The sequence below is a fragment of the Rutidosis leptorrhynchoides genome, chromosome 8 (assembly GCF_046630445.1).
Source record: "Rutidosis leptorrhynchoides isolate AG116_Rl617_1_P2 chromosome 8, CSIRO_AGI_Rlap_v1, whole genome shotgun sequence".
NCBI classification, from domain to species: domain Eukaryota; kingdom Viridiplantae; phylum Streptophyta; class Magnoliopsida; order Asterales; family Asteraceae; genus Rutidosis; species Rutidosis leptorrhynchoides.
The window spans coordinates 278,467,716-278,481,618 of NC_092340.1; the positions used below are offsets into that span (position 1 = coordinate 278,467,716).

The window sequence follows — 13,903 nt, forward strand, 5'->3', positions numbered from 1 at the left end:
TTAATCAAAAAGACTTTGAAGAGTCTCCACATTAGTTGACTGTGATGGTGTAACCGGTACGGCTTGAACATTTGAATCCCGTTGAGGAGTATACAGACTATCAAACAAGATATCCAGTTCCTCTGAAGTAACCGTAGGAACACCCTTCTTCGAGAAAATTGAGTTTTTCGCGAAAGAAGTAGTAGCCAGGTTAGGATCGGGTTTTGAACTGATTTGTTCAAAAGCCATTCCCAAAAATTCATCGAACTTGACGTTGATGCTCTCTTTAATCATCTTTGTCCGCTTATGATAAACATGATAAGCAACTTTGTTCGAGGAATAACCAAGAAATATGGCCTGATCGCCATGAGTATCAAACTTTCCGAGGCTGTCAAAGTCATTAAGCACATAGCATATACAACCAAAAACACGGAAATATTTGACATTCAGGCATCTACCATATAATAACTCATATGGAGTTTTATCAAAACGTTTGTTTACAATACAACGATTTTGGGTATAGCATGCAGTTGAAATGCCCCCCCCCCCCCCCCAACACATTTTTGGAGGTAATTTGGAGTAGGCAAGCATCATTCGTGCTGCTTCGCACAACGTACGATTACTTCGTTCGACGAATCCATTTTGTTGGGGGGTCCGAGCAGCAGAGAACTGATGTTCAATGCCTTGGTCTTTCAAATAACTATCAAGCGGGTCATTCTTAAATTCCGTCCCATTATCAGTTCTGATGCTCTTAACATGTTTGTTAAAAGAGCGTTGAATCTTTTTAATGAATTCAATGATAATGGCGGGGGTTTCTGACTTAGTTCGCAAAAGAAAAATCCATGTAAACCGGGTATAGTCATCAACAATGACAAGCACATGTTTCTTGCCACCGAGGCTAGAAATACGCATGGGCCCACATAAGTCCATATGCAATAATTGCAAAGACGATGAAGTACTAGGGTTTTGCTTAAGCGGATGATTAGTCCGTTTCAGCTTACCCATCGCACATGATGGACACACATGATGCTTATCATATTGAAAGGTTGGAATACCATCAACTAAATCTTTAGAGACTAGTCGATTGATACCCTTGTAATTCAGGTGTGACATCCGATGATGCCATAACCATGAATTTTCTTTGGTAGAACGAGTGGCCAAACACATAGTTGCATGTGATGGTGCATCATTGAGGTCAATAGTATATAATGAAGCACAACGTTTACCAACAAGAAGATCATTCCCTTCGGTGGATTGCACCGAGCATTGTCGACGTTCAAATAGAACTTGGAGATCTCCATCGCAGAATTGGCTCACACTAAATAACCTGCACCCCAAACCCTCAACATATGAAACCCGTTTGATTGTTATGCCATTTTGCACAAAATCTCCGTAACCCGTTATTGTTGCAATCTCATCGTTTCCGAATGTAACCGTTCCTAGGAATTTGTCAATGAAGTTGACAAGCAAGGATTTATCGCCCGTCATGTGTCGAGAACAACCGGAATCAATATACCAAACACAGACGTCGAAACCCTGTAAATGTGAATTTCCTAGAGTTTAGGTACCCAAAGTTTTTTGGGTCCTTTGCGGTTAGTACCAACAATAAACTTTGGATTAACAACAAACTTTGGATCAATGATGAAATAATCACGTAAAGCATCATGCAGTTTAGACAATAAAACATCATTTAAAACCACATTACATGAAGCATCATACGCAATATCAATCTTTACATAGTTATCAGAAGTCTTAACACACAATTTATTCCAAGTAGATGTTTTGTTCACAGACGAAAATTGAAAAACATGAGAGGATTTCCTAGGCCGACTAGCAGTTTGCTTTGGTTTGGTTGCTACTTTCTTAGTCGTGGACTTAGGAACCCATATAGATTTGTAATTCAAGTTTGAATTATGACCTGTGACACGAAAAACACCGTTGTTAGTTAGACGTCCAAACTTTTTAGTTGACACATGAGATGACTGATTTTGCAGAATTTCCAATTTGATTGTACGTTCTTTTGCATCATACTCACTTAAATCAGGTTTAGAACTTGTGTGTGTTGTGGACTTAACTGATTTCTTTAAACGACTCTCTTTTGAAGTTTTGACATAGGAATCATAGGAATCCTTTCAGTTAAAACAGAACCATTTGGAGAATGAACCTTTTTATCAAAATATTGAGTTGTAGAAACAACTTTCGAACCATGATGGCCAAATTGAGAACGTAGAGGATTTTTAAGAATAGTAATGGGTTTTACATCCTTAGATGTTGTTGTTCCATTCCCCTTCTTAGTAATCCCATCAGTACATTCAAGCACATTGGTTGCAACATTAGACGTTTGCTTAAGTGTGTTAGCCTGTTTCATTTGAATTATCTTTTGTTTTAAGCTTTTAATCTCAAGACATAATTCTTCAGCAGAAACTATCATTTCACCCTCCTTAAAAGCATAAGTACATTCTTTCTTAGGCAGTGAAGGCAATTTATCACACAAAGTAAGCATTTGTTCTAATGATTGGCACTTAAGTTGCAAGTCAATATTCTCCTGTTCAAGTTGAGCTACTATACGATTCAAATTACGTACAGCAGGCAAATGCAAGTAATAATCATGCAAAGGATGAAGTTGAGTTTCAAAATCTATCAAAGGTTCAATGTTCGGTTCATCCTGAGGTTCTACTTTTTCATCTAAAGAATTTTGACCTAGAGAATCTGTCTCAAAGAAGACAGTTAGTTCATGTGCTAGGTCTTCACGGAAAACATCATCTGGACATGCAGGTAAAGTTGGTAGAATTGGTTTCACATCAAAAATTGGTTCATCAAACACCTCATCTATTGCAGTAATGCTAGAACTAGGTTTGTTAAACACTTCATTCTCAAGCATTAAAATGTATTTCACTAGCATGAGTGTTGGGATATAAACCAGTCTACGCTTAGGCACATAATCTTCACGTTGCATGTTCTTTTCAGTTTCAACAAGATTTTTCAAGAAATCAGGATTCAATTTAACTATCGTAGCATTGATTTTTTCATACATTAAGCTAATTTGATGGTATTTCCTAGATTTACGATTTTCAATAATATCATCAAAATCAGCATCAGAAGCATGTACAAAATGCGATGGTAAACCAGCTTGAAAATAATCAGAATGATATAATCCTGGAATCTTTTTGGAAGCATTTTCCAAAATTTTCGGATCTTCATAACCCAACCCCCACTTTTCACCATGAATTGTTTTTGGTCTATTCATGAAAATCGTTTGTTTTGAAAGTTTCATATCTATGATAGCTTTGGATTGCTCTGTTCGATAGAGTTTTTCCTCATATCGAGCAAGTTGTGCTTTCATTTGAAAAGATTCTTTTGACAATAAAGAAATTTCAGTGTTCTTTTCAATTATGGTGTTTTCCAATTGAACGATTTTCTTGTTTAGTTTTGAAAGTGTGGGTTCATGTTGGTTTTTCAAATCAGAAAGATTTTTTTTTCTATAAATTGAACTTTTCTGCAAGTCGTTCCGATTTTAAACGATAATCAGTTCTTTCAACTTTAATTGGATGAATTGTCTTTTTCAGATCTTCCAACTCAGTTTCCGTAGAGTTGAGTTGGAGAGTCAATTGTTGCACATCCGTTTGCAATTTGGATGAGGAAGGTCTGGTCTCATTCATTTTGATTTTATCTTTTAAGACCTTGTTTTCAGATTTTAAGCATTTGACTTCTTTTGACATTGAGACCAGATTCTTCATCAAGTCATTTTGCATTTTGATAAAATCAGGTGAGATTTCAGATGATTGTACCTCATCATCATCGGATGTTGAGTCAGAATTCTCCATTGCTTCCTTAGCTTTGATGAGCTTTGTCACCTTGCAAACATTTGCATGTTCCACTTCTGAATCTGAATCGTCAGTCCAGTTAAACCAAGTATCATCAATAGGTTTTAGCTCTCCCCCAGTTTCCATAATCTTAGCCATCAACATTTTCTTCTTGTAGTAAGCTGCGTCCTTCTTCTTAGGCATCTTGCACTCACGATAGTAATGACCAGCTTTGCCACAATTGAAACAAATTGAATCTTCCTTCTTGAAATCATCAGCACGTTGTTGTTTAGATTGATCAGCTTTCTTGTAGTACGAGGAAGATGATGAGTTTTTGCGTTGATTACTTGATTTGCCTTTAAACTTGTGTTTGTTCAAGGCTTTTGTGAACATGGCTGCCATCTTGACTAATTCAATGTGAGAATCATCAACATCAGAAAGATTCAAATCTTCTGAATCAGTTGATTCTTCAACAAGCACTTTCTTGGACAAGCCTTTGGAAGACGTCAACGATTTGCTCTTCTTTTTAGCAATTAGGGCAAGTGGATCGCCCGGAGAAGACTCTTTCCTTCCTTCTTGAAGTTTAGACACTTCAGGTTGGTAATGCATAAGAACTCCAACAAGCTCATGAATAGTCAACTTGTCAATCTCTTTAGTAGATCGAACAATGGTTCCATAAGGAAGCCAATCAGTATTGAGCTTTTTGAGAAACTTCATGTTGACTTCAGCATTTACTTTTATGATCTTGCACCTTTTCAACTCATTAAGAACACCATTGAAATGACGATAGGTATCCTTGAGTGGTTCATCAGTTTCCTGCTTGAAATCTTCATAGAATCCCAGAGCCTTATTCAATTTAGTAACATCTGACATGTCATAACCTTCTTGCTGTTGTTTGATCTCATCCCATATATCTTTTGCTGTTGTGTTGCTATCAACATTTTCAAACAATTCATACGGGATAGCTTGCATAACAATATTCTTTGCCTCTATGTCACCCTGAGCTCTCTCACGCTTATCACCAGAAAGTTCATAGACTGGAATTGGCATACCAGTATTCGGATGATAATCAACAACTGGACCATTTCTCAGAGAAGCTCAAATGTACTTTGCTTTCTCACCCTTATAGTCTATGTACTGAGTGATACGGTGAAGCCACTGAGTGTACTTGCCATCAAACAACACTGGAGGACAGGAATCTGATCCAATGATCAAAGTATCTTGAGTAGACATCTTGAAAATGAGGTAGATTCGGTAAAGATTCTGTATTACACAAATCTCAGATGAAAAATCACAACAATCTGATCAGAATGTCAGATTCTGTAACAGATTCGGTACTGTAGCAGATTCGGTAAAGTAGCAAATTCGGTAAAGATTCTGTATATCAGATTCTGTAAAAGAAACTGATCAGAAATATAAGAGACACACCCAGATTCAGTATAGATTTGGTAACCACAAGAATTGTAGCCTGTAACCACTTAAAACAATGAATTAAGTGATATAGAAACATAGATTCTGTATATGATTCGGTAGTCAGATTCTGTAAGAATTTGAAGTTCAATCTCAATTCAATCCTTTTGAATTTGATTCTGTAACCTTGCTGCACAAGGAAACACATTAGTATCACACAAAATATCAAAGATACTGAAAGTATAGGATACCGAATGTCAACTGTAGCAGTTGACAATACTGAGTCTAAGTTTAAAACTTAGAAATATGACAGAATCCTTTCTCAAACCACACCAATTAGCTGCGTATAATCAAACCGAATGTGATAGAATCACAATCACACCACAATCTGCAACACTTAAGATGAATTTAAGTAATGAAGCAGACTCGGTATAACAGTTACGATACCGAGTGTTGATCAAATCTTCAAAACTTAATGAATTGAAGAAATTGAACCGTCAGAAATGTGATTTAACACCTCACGAACACAACTGAATCCTTAAATCTTCACAAAAATCCAGAATCAAGCTTGAATTAAGCAATACCGAGAGTTTTAGCCACAAACTCTAAAAATCAACTTGATTCTCCATAATTGAAGTTAAAAAGTTGTAATGATGATCGAAACTCTTTCTAAAATACCTAATGCACCTTTGTTGAACTTATCACAAGAATCTGAACGTCAAATTATCAAATTTGATGATACCGAATGTGATTCAAAATACCGAGAGTAATCAGATTCTGTAATCTTCAATCTCTGGATCGATATAGTGATGTAGAATCACTTCCTGGAAGATCTGATACCAAATGATAGGTCAGATCATGTTGAGATTGAGAGAAATGATAAGATAAAGAGAGATTCGGTAGATAGGAATGAGACTCGGTATTAGAGAGAATTGGTACAATTACATTCCACAGCTTCTAGAACTCAGTTACAATGCAATGGTTATCTAATTAGGACTACTTAGGTTCCTTATATAGCCCTCTTCTAAGGAACCTTCATTTAAGCTTATTTTCACATTAACACTATACAACTTCGGGGTCCTAACAAGTCTTATGTCGATAAACGTAGGTACATTCGAAGAAAAGATGGGAATGAGAGTCCATCACGTTATTACACAACGAATATTTAAGCACCTGATTGGGTCTACGCTCCCATGCTTTCAATCTATCTTGCGTCTTCAAACGCTCGCCCATTAGTAACCACATGACAAACGAATGTTTTGGAATACATTACGAAAACCAAACCACCCTAAACCATGGGACCACAGCTGCGCGAGGTCGAATAGTGTCCCAAATTCGAGACACTGAATAATCCATCAATCGATTATCACTATCTTTCCAGCATAGTTTATCTTCATGATTGCTTAACAAAGGAATATTAATAGAATTCAATGATGGATACACCTGCAACCAACCAGTCGGCCAGCTAGTACCATTAGCCAAGTCACAAACAGTTTCTTTCATTGTGAAGCCTGCACTTTGAATCTCATTAGTTGGAATAATGTCAACAATAGGCCCAATCGAACTCCATGAGTCAAACCAAGTAGAAACGTTTTGGCCATTTCCTATCTTATACACTAAATATTGTTTAACCAGAGGACGTATACGAAGAATCTTACGCCAACACCATGACGATCCTGCCGTTATAGGAACATCCCAAAAACTATACCTCTTCAACTTGTATTCGTGGATCCAACGCACCCATAATGAATCCTTAAAAGTAGACAACCTCCATATATGAGAAGTCATAAGAGCCACATTCCAATGTCTCAACCTTTTAATACTTAGCCCTCCCTCTTCTTTTGGTAAACAGACATCATCCCATTTAACCTTAGCTTTGCCACATTTTAACTCACCCTGGCACCATAAATATCCCCGAAGCAATTTCTCAATATCCTTGATAATAGCATTAGGAAGAATGAACGCCGAACACCAATATAGTTGCATTGCAGTTAGAACAGAAATAATAAGTTGAACTCGACCAGCAAATGATAGGAACTTGTTTTTCCAGTCGCTTATTCAATTTCTAACTCTATCCACCAATACCTTACAATCCCTATACATCAAATGTGTAGAAATTAAAGGAACACCAAGATATCCAACAGGCAAAGATCCTTCTTCAAATGGCAATGTTTGCAAAATAAGATTCTTTGTAAAAGCCGTAACATTGCAGAAGAATGCTGTGCTTTTTGGAAGGCTAGGAGTCAACCCAGAACACCGCTTAAACTCTTCTAACGAATCTCGAATAACCTTTATAGAGGCTACGCTAGAATGAGAAAATAAAAACAAATCGTCAGTGAAACATAAATTAATAATCTGCATTTTATCACACTTCGGGTGATAACGGAACCGACCTGCTAGGGCAATATTCCTTTTCAGCATCAGTGATAAAACTTCCATTACAAGAGTAAACAAATACGGCGACATTGGATCACCTTTTCGCAACCCCCGCTTTCCTTTGAAAAAACGATGAAGCTCCCCATTACCACAAATAGAGTATGATGTGGTTGTAACACAGGCCATAATCCATTTAATGTAACACCCTAATATCTATTGTACATAAGTGTAAATATAGTACATAAAGCGTGGGAATAATTCTGGATTTAAACAGAAGTCGAATTCTGTTCAAGCCTAAGTGCGCTCTGCGCACACTTAGGGGTGCGCGTGGCGCACTCCTACTGTAGCCGGGTTCTGCCTGATTAATTAGATATTTTGGAAGGGCATTGTGGTAATTTCACTTAGGGGATGAGTTAAGGCCACCAGATCAGTGGGTTGGGAGTCATAACTCCACTTTCAACCACAAATTTCTTTCTACTTTAATTCTAGTGAGAGAAACCCAAATTTGAGTGAGAGAAAGCTCAAGTAAAGGAAGAAGGAGCTAGTTTTAGGTCTTAGCTCGGGTTATAAGGTTGTTCATCTCCTCTCTAGATATGTTTTGGTTGTGGTGGTAAGTTCTAATTTTAATATCCTTAATTTAATTTATTTAAGGGTTAGAACTTGGGTTAGTGATGAACATAAAACCTTTTGTTGGTGATTTTGGAGGTTTTGGGTAAGATCGAGTCAAGAGGACTCAAGAATGACTAACCTAGGGTTTCAAAGTAATAATCGGTGTTATTGAGTCTAAATTGGTTAGTTATTCACTAGCTCACATGTGTTGCTAGTAAAATTGGTTCTAGGATTTATGGTTGACTTGAAATGGGTCAAATGGGTGGGTTTGACCTAGCGGGATAAATTGTGTATGAAAACACCCTAGTTATGTGTTGATGGAAGTCTTAGAACCTTAGTCACTAGCTTTTAGTGATTAGTTGTGGGTCTCGACCTTTAATGTGCGATTCTAGTGCAAATGGGTCATAAATACACTAGTGAGGTTAGTTGGTGGGTAGTCCAACTTATTATGTGAATTAATTGGGAATTAATTGTGTTAGGTGACTCGCTTTGAAGGTTACAAGTTATTGTTGGAAATCTCGCCAAGTCGACAAGGTGAGTGGAATGATTATACATGTGTATATATAATATATTTACTTGTACGAGATTCGATGTGGGTTTAAGTTCGGGCGGTCGATACCACATCGAGTCAATATATGATATGGGTTTAAGTTCGAGCGTTCGATACCATGTCATATGTATGTGTGTGGGCGTGTAGGGTGGTTTTAAAGTTCGTGCATTCGATACCACATTACACGTGACGGGTGAGTTTAAAGTTCGGGCGATCAATACCACTCCGGGGTTAGTGTCATAATTCGTTGTGCGCTAACGGTTGTTGGGAACACCGATGGGAAATTCTAAGTACCATTCCTTTGTACTATTGGTTAACCATGGTTATGTGTTTGTAGCGTGGCACTTTATATTATTCGAGTTATGTATGCTATTGTTTGTGCTAGCTTGTGATCTTGGAGATTTAGCGTTATACCTTGCGTTGGTATGTCATTTAAATTTCTAGCGTGTATGAGGTAATTGTGTATGTGATTGCAAGTAAGTAGGTTATATATGTATGTGTATAATTATTGCATTCACTAAGCGTTAGCTTACCCTCTCGTTGTTTACCTTTTTAGGATCCGGCTTGGATAAGGGCAAAGGTATTCGCTTGGATTACTGGCTCTCGGGGGTTTTAGCTTTTTGGAAGTTCGACCAAGATTTGGGTAGTTTAACCCCAAACACCATGCTCTAGTGACGTTTTGCAATTAAACTTTTTGTGGTCGAAACTCGTATTTCGTACTTAATGGTATTTTGGGCATATGTGGGCCCCGCAATGTAAAACTCATTTTATCATTGATTCGTGCTAGTTTTACTCATACTAATATGATGTGAAAAGCATTTCGTCTAAAAATGATGGGAAGTGTGATGTGCGTAGAGGTGTATACGAAATAGTTATATTTTTGTTACGAAATACTATTAAAAACGATACAATTTTACACAAGTTATTTATTTATTTATAGAGTGGATATACCTAAACCTTGCTACAACACTTATAGGCAGTGTACCTAATCGTACAATAGTGTAGTTTTCAGTAAGTCCGGTTCGTTCCACAGGGAGCTAGCCAAGTTTAACGCTATATTTTTAAAACTATATTTGTAAATATATAAATATATATATAAGTAGTATTATTATTATAAAAGGGGGTTTTTACCGTTTAATGACCGGTTTATCGATTTTAAAACTTAAGTCGCAGTTAAAACCTAATGTAAAATAAAAATAACTTAATTTAAAGCGTAAAGTAAATGACAATAATTAAAGTGCGATAAATTAAAGTGCGATAAATAAAATTGCGATAATCAAAAAGTACGATAATTAAAAGTGCAATTAAATAAAACGACAATAAATAAAAGTGCGATGAAATATGAAATAAAGGAATTATGCTTATTTAAACTTCCGTAATCATGATGTTTGACGTGTTGATTTTAGTTTATTACCATGGGTTAATTGTCCTTTGTCCTGTATTATTCAATATGTCCATCTGGTTTTTATCCATAACAGTCCATCAGTCATAAATATAAAGTGCGAGTGTCCTCGTCAAATTATCCTTATATCCGAAGTCAAATATTCCAACTAATTGGGGACTTAAACTATAATTACACCAATTTTCCTTGTATGTAATTCACCCCTGTTTTAATAAGTCCATTGACTATTAATCCATTCCCGTGTCCGGTTAAATGAACGATTAATAGTACTTATAAATATCCCGCCCATCGTGTCCGATCGAGTGTATATGGTTATTTATAGGTACATCCAATTGTAAATCTTTATATTAAATTAACGAACTATCTTTCAATTAAACAAATATAAAGCCTATTAATAGCCCATAGTCTAATTTCCACAAGTGTCGTTCTTTTGTCCAAACCCCAATTATGGTACAAAGCCCAATTACCCCGTTTTTAAAATTTTAGTCCAACATCACAATTACTTCAATTTAAATAAGCATAATAATAACTTAGCTACGAGACATTAATTTAAAAAGGTTGAACATAACTTACAATGATTAATAATAGCGTAGCGTTTCACGGACAGAATTTCGACTTACACCCTTACAACATTCGCTAACATACCCTTATTATTATTAAATTAAAATTAAAATTATAATATATATATATATATATATATATATATATATATATATATATATATATATATATATATATATATATATATATATATATATATATATATATATATATATATATATTACAGAGAGATAGAGAGGATTAGAAAAAGTGTGTTTTTACTCGCAGAAAACTGGCGAATTTATAGAATGTGGCCTGCTACAGTAACTCATGCTGTCGCATGAGATTTTAGTGCAAATCTCATGCACTCGCATGGGCTCATGCACTCGCATGAGTTTTATGCCTATTTCCCATGCGATCGCACCAGATCCAGCTCACATATTTTTTGTTTGCTAGTTTGTCGACGTTATTTAATATAATATATAATATATAAATAATTTATATAATTATTTAAATATTATATTATATTCTTGTGCATAGTTGACTTGTAATTTTAGCTCCGTTGCGTCGCGCGTTGAAAGTTGGCTCTGGTCCCGGTTCTGGATTTTCGAACGTCCTTTCGTATAATTTAATATCTTGTACTTTGCATTTTGCGGCTCGTACTCTTGTAATTTTGAGACGTTTCTCATCAATAAATTGAACCACTTGAATTATATCTTGTACATTTGAGCTTTTTGGTCATTTGCGTCTTCAAATCGTCGTTTTCTTCTTTTCTCTTCGCACTTATTTATTTAAACGAATATTACATAAAAATAGAACAATTGCAACTAAAAGCTTTACATATTGGAAGGATATTGTGCCTAAATATATGTTCATTTGGAGCACTATCAAATATCCCCACACTTGAGCGTTGCTTGTCCTCAAGCAATACATAATTTGAAATTAAAATCACACTTCACTCGAATCACTTTTTTTTTTATTCTCACACTTTATACATCAGTGATTTTGATACGGCGGTATAAACAATGATAGTAACGATGTGGATTACAGTCCCACATGACTATGAAAATTTAGATCCTTTAAGGAAATTGGATCTTTATGAAAACATTTGATCTTTTGAAAATTTATTCTAGCTTTTACCCTAGATAAGTTTTCCGGAATAACCCTTCACCGGTGTTTGCAAATTGTTTTTGTGGGTTTGGTGGGTTTCAGATTTGAAAATTTTAGCTTAAAACTTATGGTTTTGTGTCACCCACTTGCTAACCTTGTATTGGGAAAGCAACACGTTCAGTATACTTGTTCCGGATATTACCTTTCGGTAAACTACCGTCCGGTTGTAAAGGAAAGCGTTGAATAAGCAATTGTTAAGGCTATGTCCCGTGACATGCTTTTGATTATGGTCTAAAACGTGTCGGATGCAATTACTATCCTTTGTAGGAGCAATAGTAAAGATTTACCCTATAGTTTTTCGGTCTGGCACAAGGTCCTGTCTTCGACCATGCTATGCAACCACCGTTCTTACAGTTGACACCCGATTTGGTTCAGGTGACCTAATGAATTCTGATGAATTCTTAGGATTTTACGTTCAATGGTAATGAACGCATTAAAAATGGGTTTTCAGAAAACAAGTCGGTTTTAATTTGATCAAAATATTTTCTCGTTCAAGCTCGAGTTTAGATATCATTAAATTCCATGAGTTTGTAATTCTCAATCTTTAAAGTCAATCTCAAGTATTGAGTAATATCAGGCTTAAAAGATTATTTTTAATCTTTCAAGGAGATTATCCTTTCCGGGGATCTAATTCATTAGTCTTATCATGCTAATTTGCACGGCGCCCTCCCCATTTTACGAGACAGATCCTCTCATCGTTAGAATAAGTCTGACCACTTGGCGACCCTGTTTGATGCTGAGGTCCGTGGATTTCCTGCTGATTTTAGAGATGACTTTTCTAGTTTTTCGTCAACCTACAGCTGGTCTGGACGACAACTTCCTGACCTAAATCAAGAAGCACGTTTCTTTTTTGGAAGACTTTACTTCCTTTTAATGATGGAATTGATTCATCGTGTAGATCCATCTTTCTTTCAAATATCTTACAATTTAACGGGTAAAACGGTTAATTTTGTCCAAAACAAAAGTATCTTCAATTATTTGTACAAAAATATGTGATATATGTTTTAAATAACTTGGTAAATTTTCCCACACTTGGCTTTTATTTTCCTTTCTTTGCCTTTTTATTGTCCTTTATTCCATTTTAAATAAATTCTAACGTTTTGGGTTGTTTCTCCATTTATGTTCTCTCCGAGGTAACAATAATTTCGGCATTAACACCTAGTTTTATCGTTCATAAATATGTATAAACATGATTTTGAATTCATTTAAGTTGAAATTTTTTCAAATTTTCACAAAATTTGGCAATTAAACTAAGTGTAAACACGAGAGAATTTATAACCCTTCCCCACACTTGAGATCATGCAATGCCCTCATCGTTCATTCCTTTTGTTGTAATTTCACATATGTTTTGCGTCTTATCGTCAAAATTAGTAGCTTTTGCTGAACTTAATCTTTACAAGTGCGCTGTTTTACCCTGTTTTGTACATAAGATAAACTACAAACATATATATATATATATATATATATATATATATATATATATATATATATATATATATATATATATATATATATATATATATATATATATATTTATAAAAACCTTTATTTATTAAAACAATTTAAATGAATAATTTTTTAAAATTTTGTTCCTTTTACTTTAGGTAGTTTCGGTATGTTTACCTAGTCCGTCCCTCGACAAAATTTAAAATTTGTCGTTAAAGTGATTGTTTTAAAAGCAAAGATTTTTGGGTTTTTTAATTTTTTGGTATACTTTAGATCAATAATATTAAAAAATAATGATAACAAAATTTGTCGCCCCGTCCTTGGGTAAAGCAATTTCGGTTCCATGACCTAGTCTTCAACTTACGTTGAATTTTAGAAATCATTTTTTTTAAACTTAATGAAATAAAGTAATTTTTGTTTTTTAAAATCACACAAAAATTAAATTTAAAAACCATAATAATTTCATATAAAACCTACAAAATATTTGAAAAAATCAGAATGGGGGGAGAAAACTAGTTCTTTAGTGTCTGCTAGCGGAAAAGACCAATCGAATTCCATTCTCGGAACTACACGAGAACAGAATAACTAACCCTAGACAGCATTATTTCTTAGAACATT

The 13,903-nt window shown here is 35.2% G+C and overlaps 1 protein-coding gene across 1 annotated transcript; it reads right to left on the reverse strand.

Moving 5' to 3' along the window:
- Positions 1-6,461: 6,461 nt before the first annotated feature.
- On the reverse strand, positions 6,462-7,178 carry LOC139864234 (uncharacterized mitochondrial protein AtMg00310-like). Its single transcript, XM_071852814.1, has one exon. It carries the CDS (start codon positions 7,176-7,178, stop codon positions 6,462-6,464), a length of 717 nt encoding a protein of 238 aa, XP_071708915.1.
- Positions 7,179-13,903: the final 6,725 nt, after the last annotated feature.

What these genes read in the sequence shown, in the direction of transcription:
- LOC139864234 (XM_071852814.1), bottom strand. Translation starts at nt 7,178, where the DNA reads ATGCAACTATATTGGTGTTCGGCGTTCATTCTTCCTAATGCTATTATC.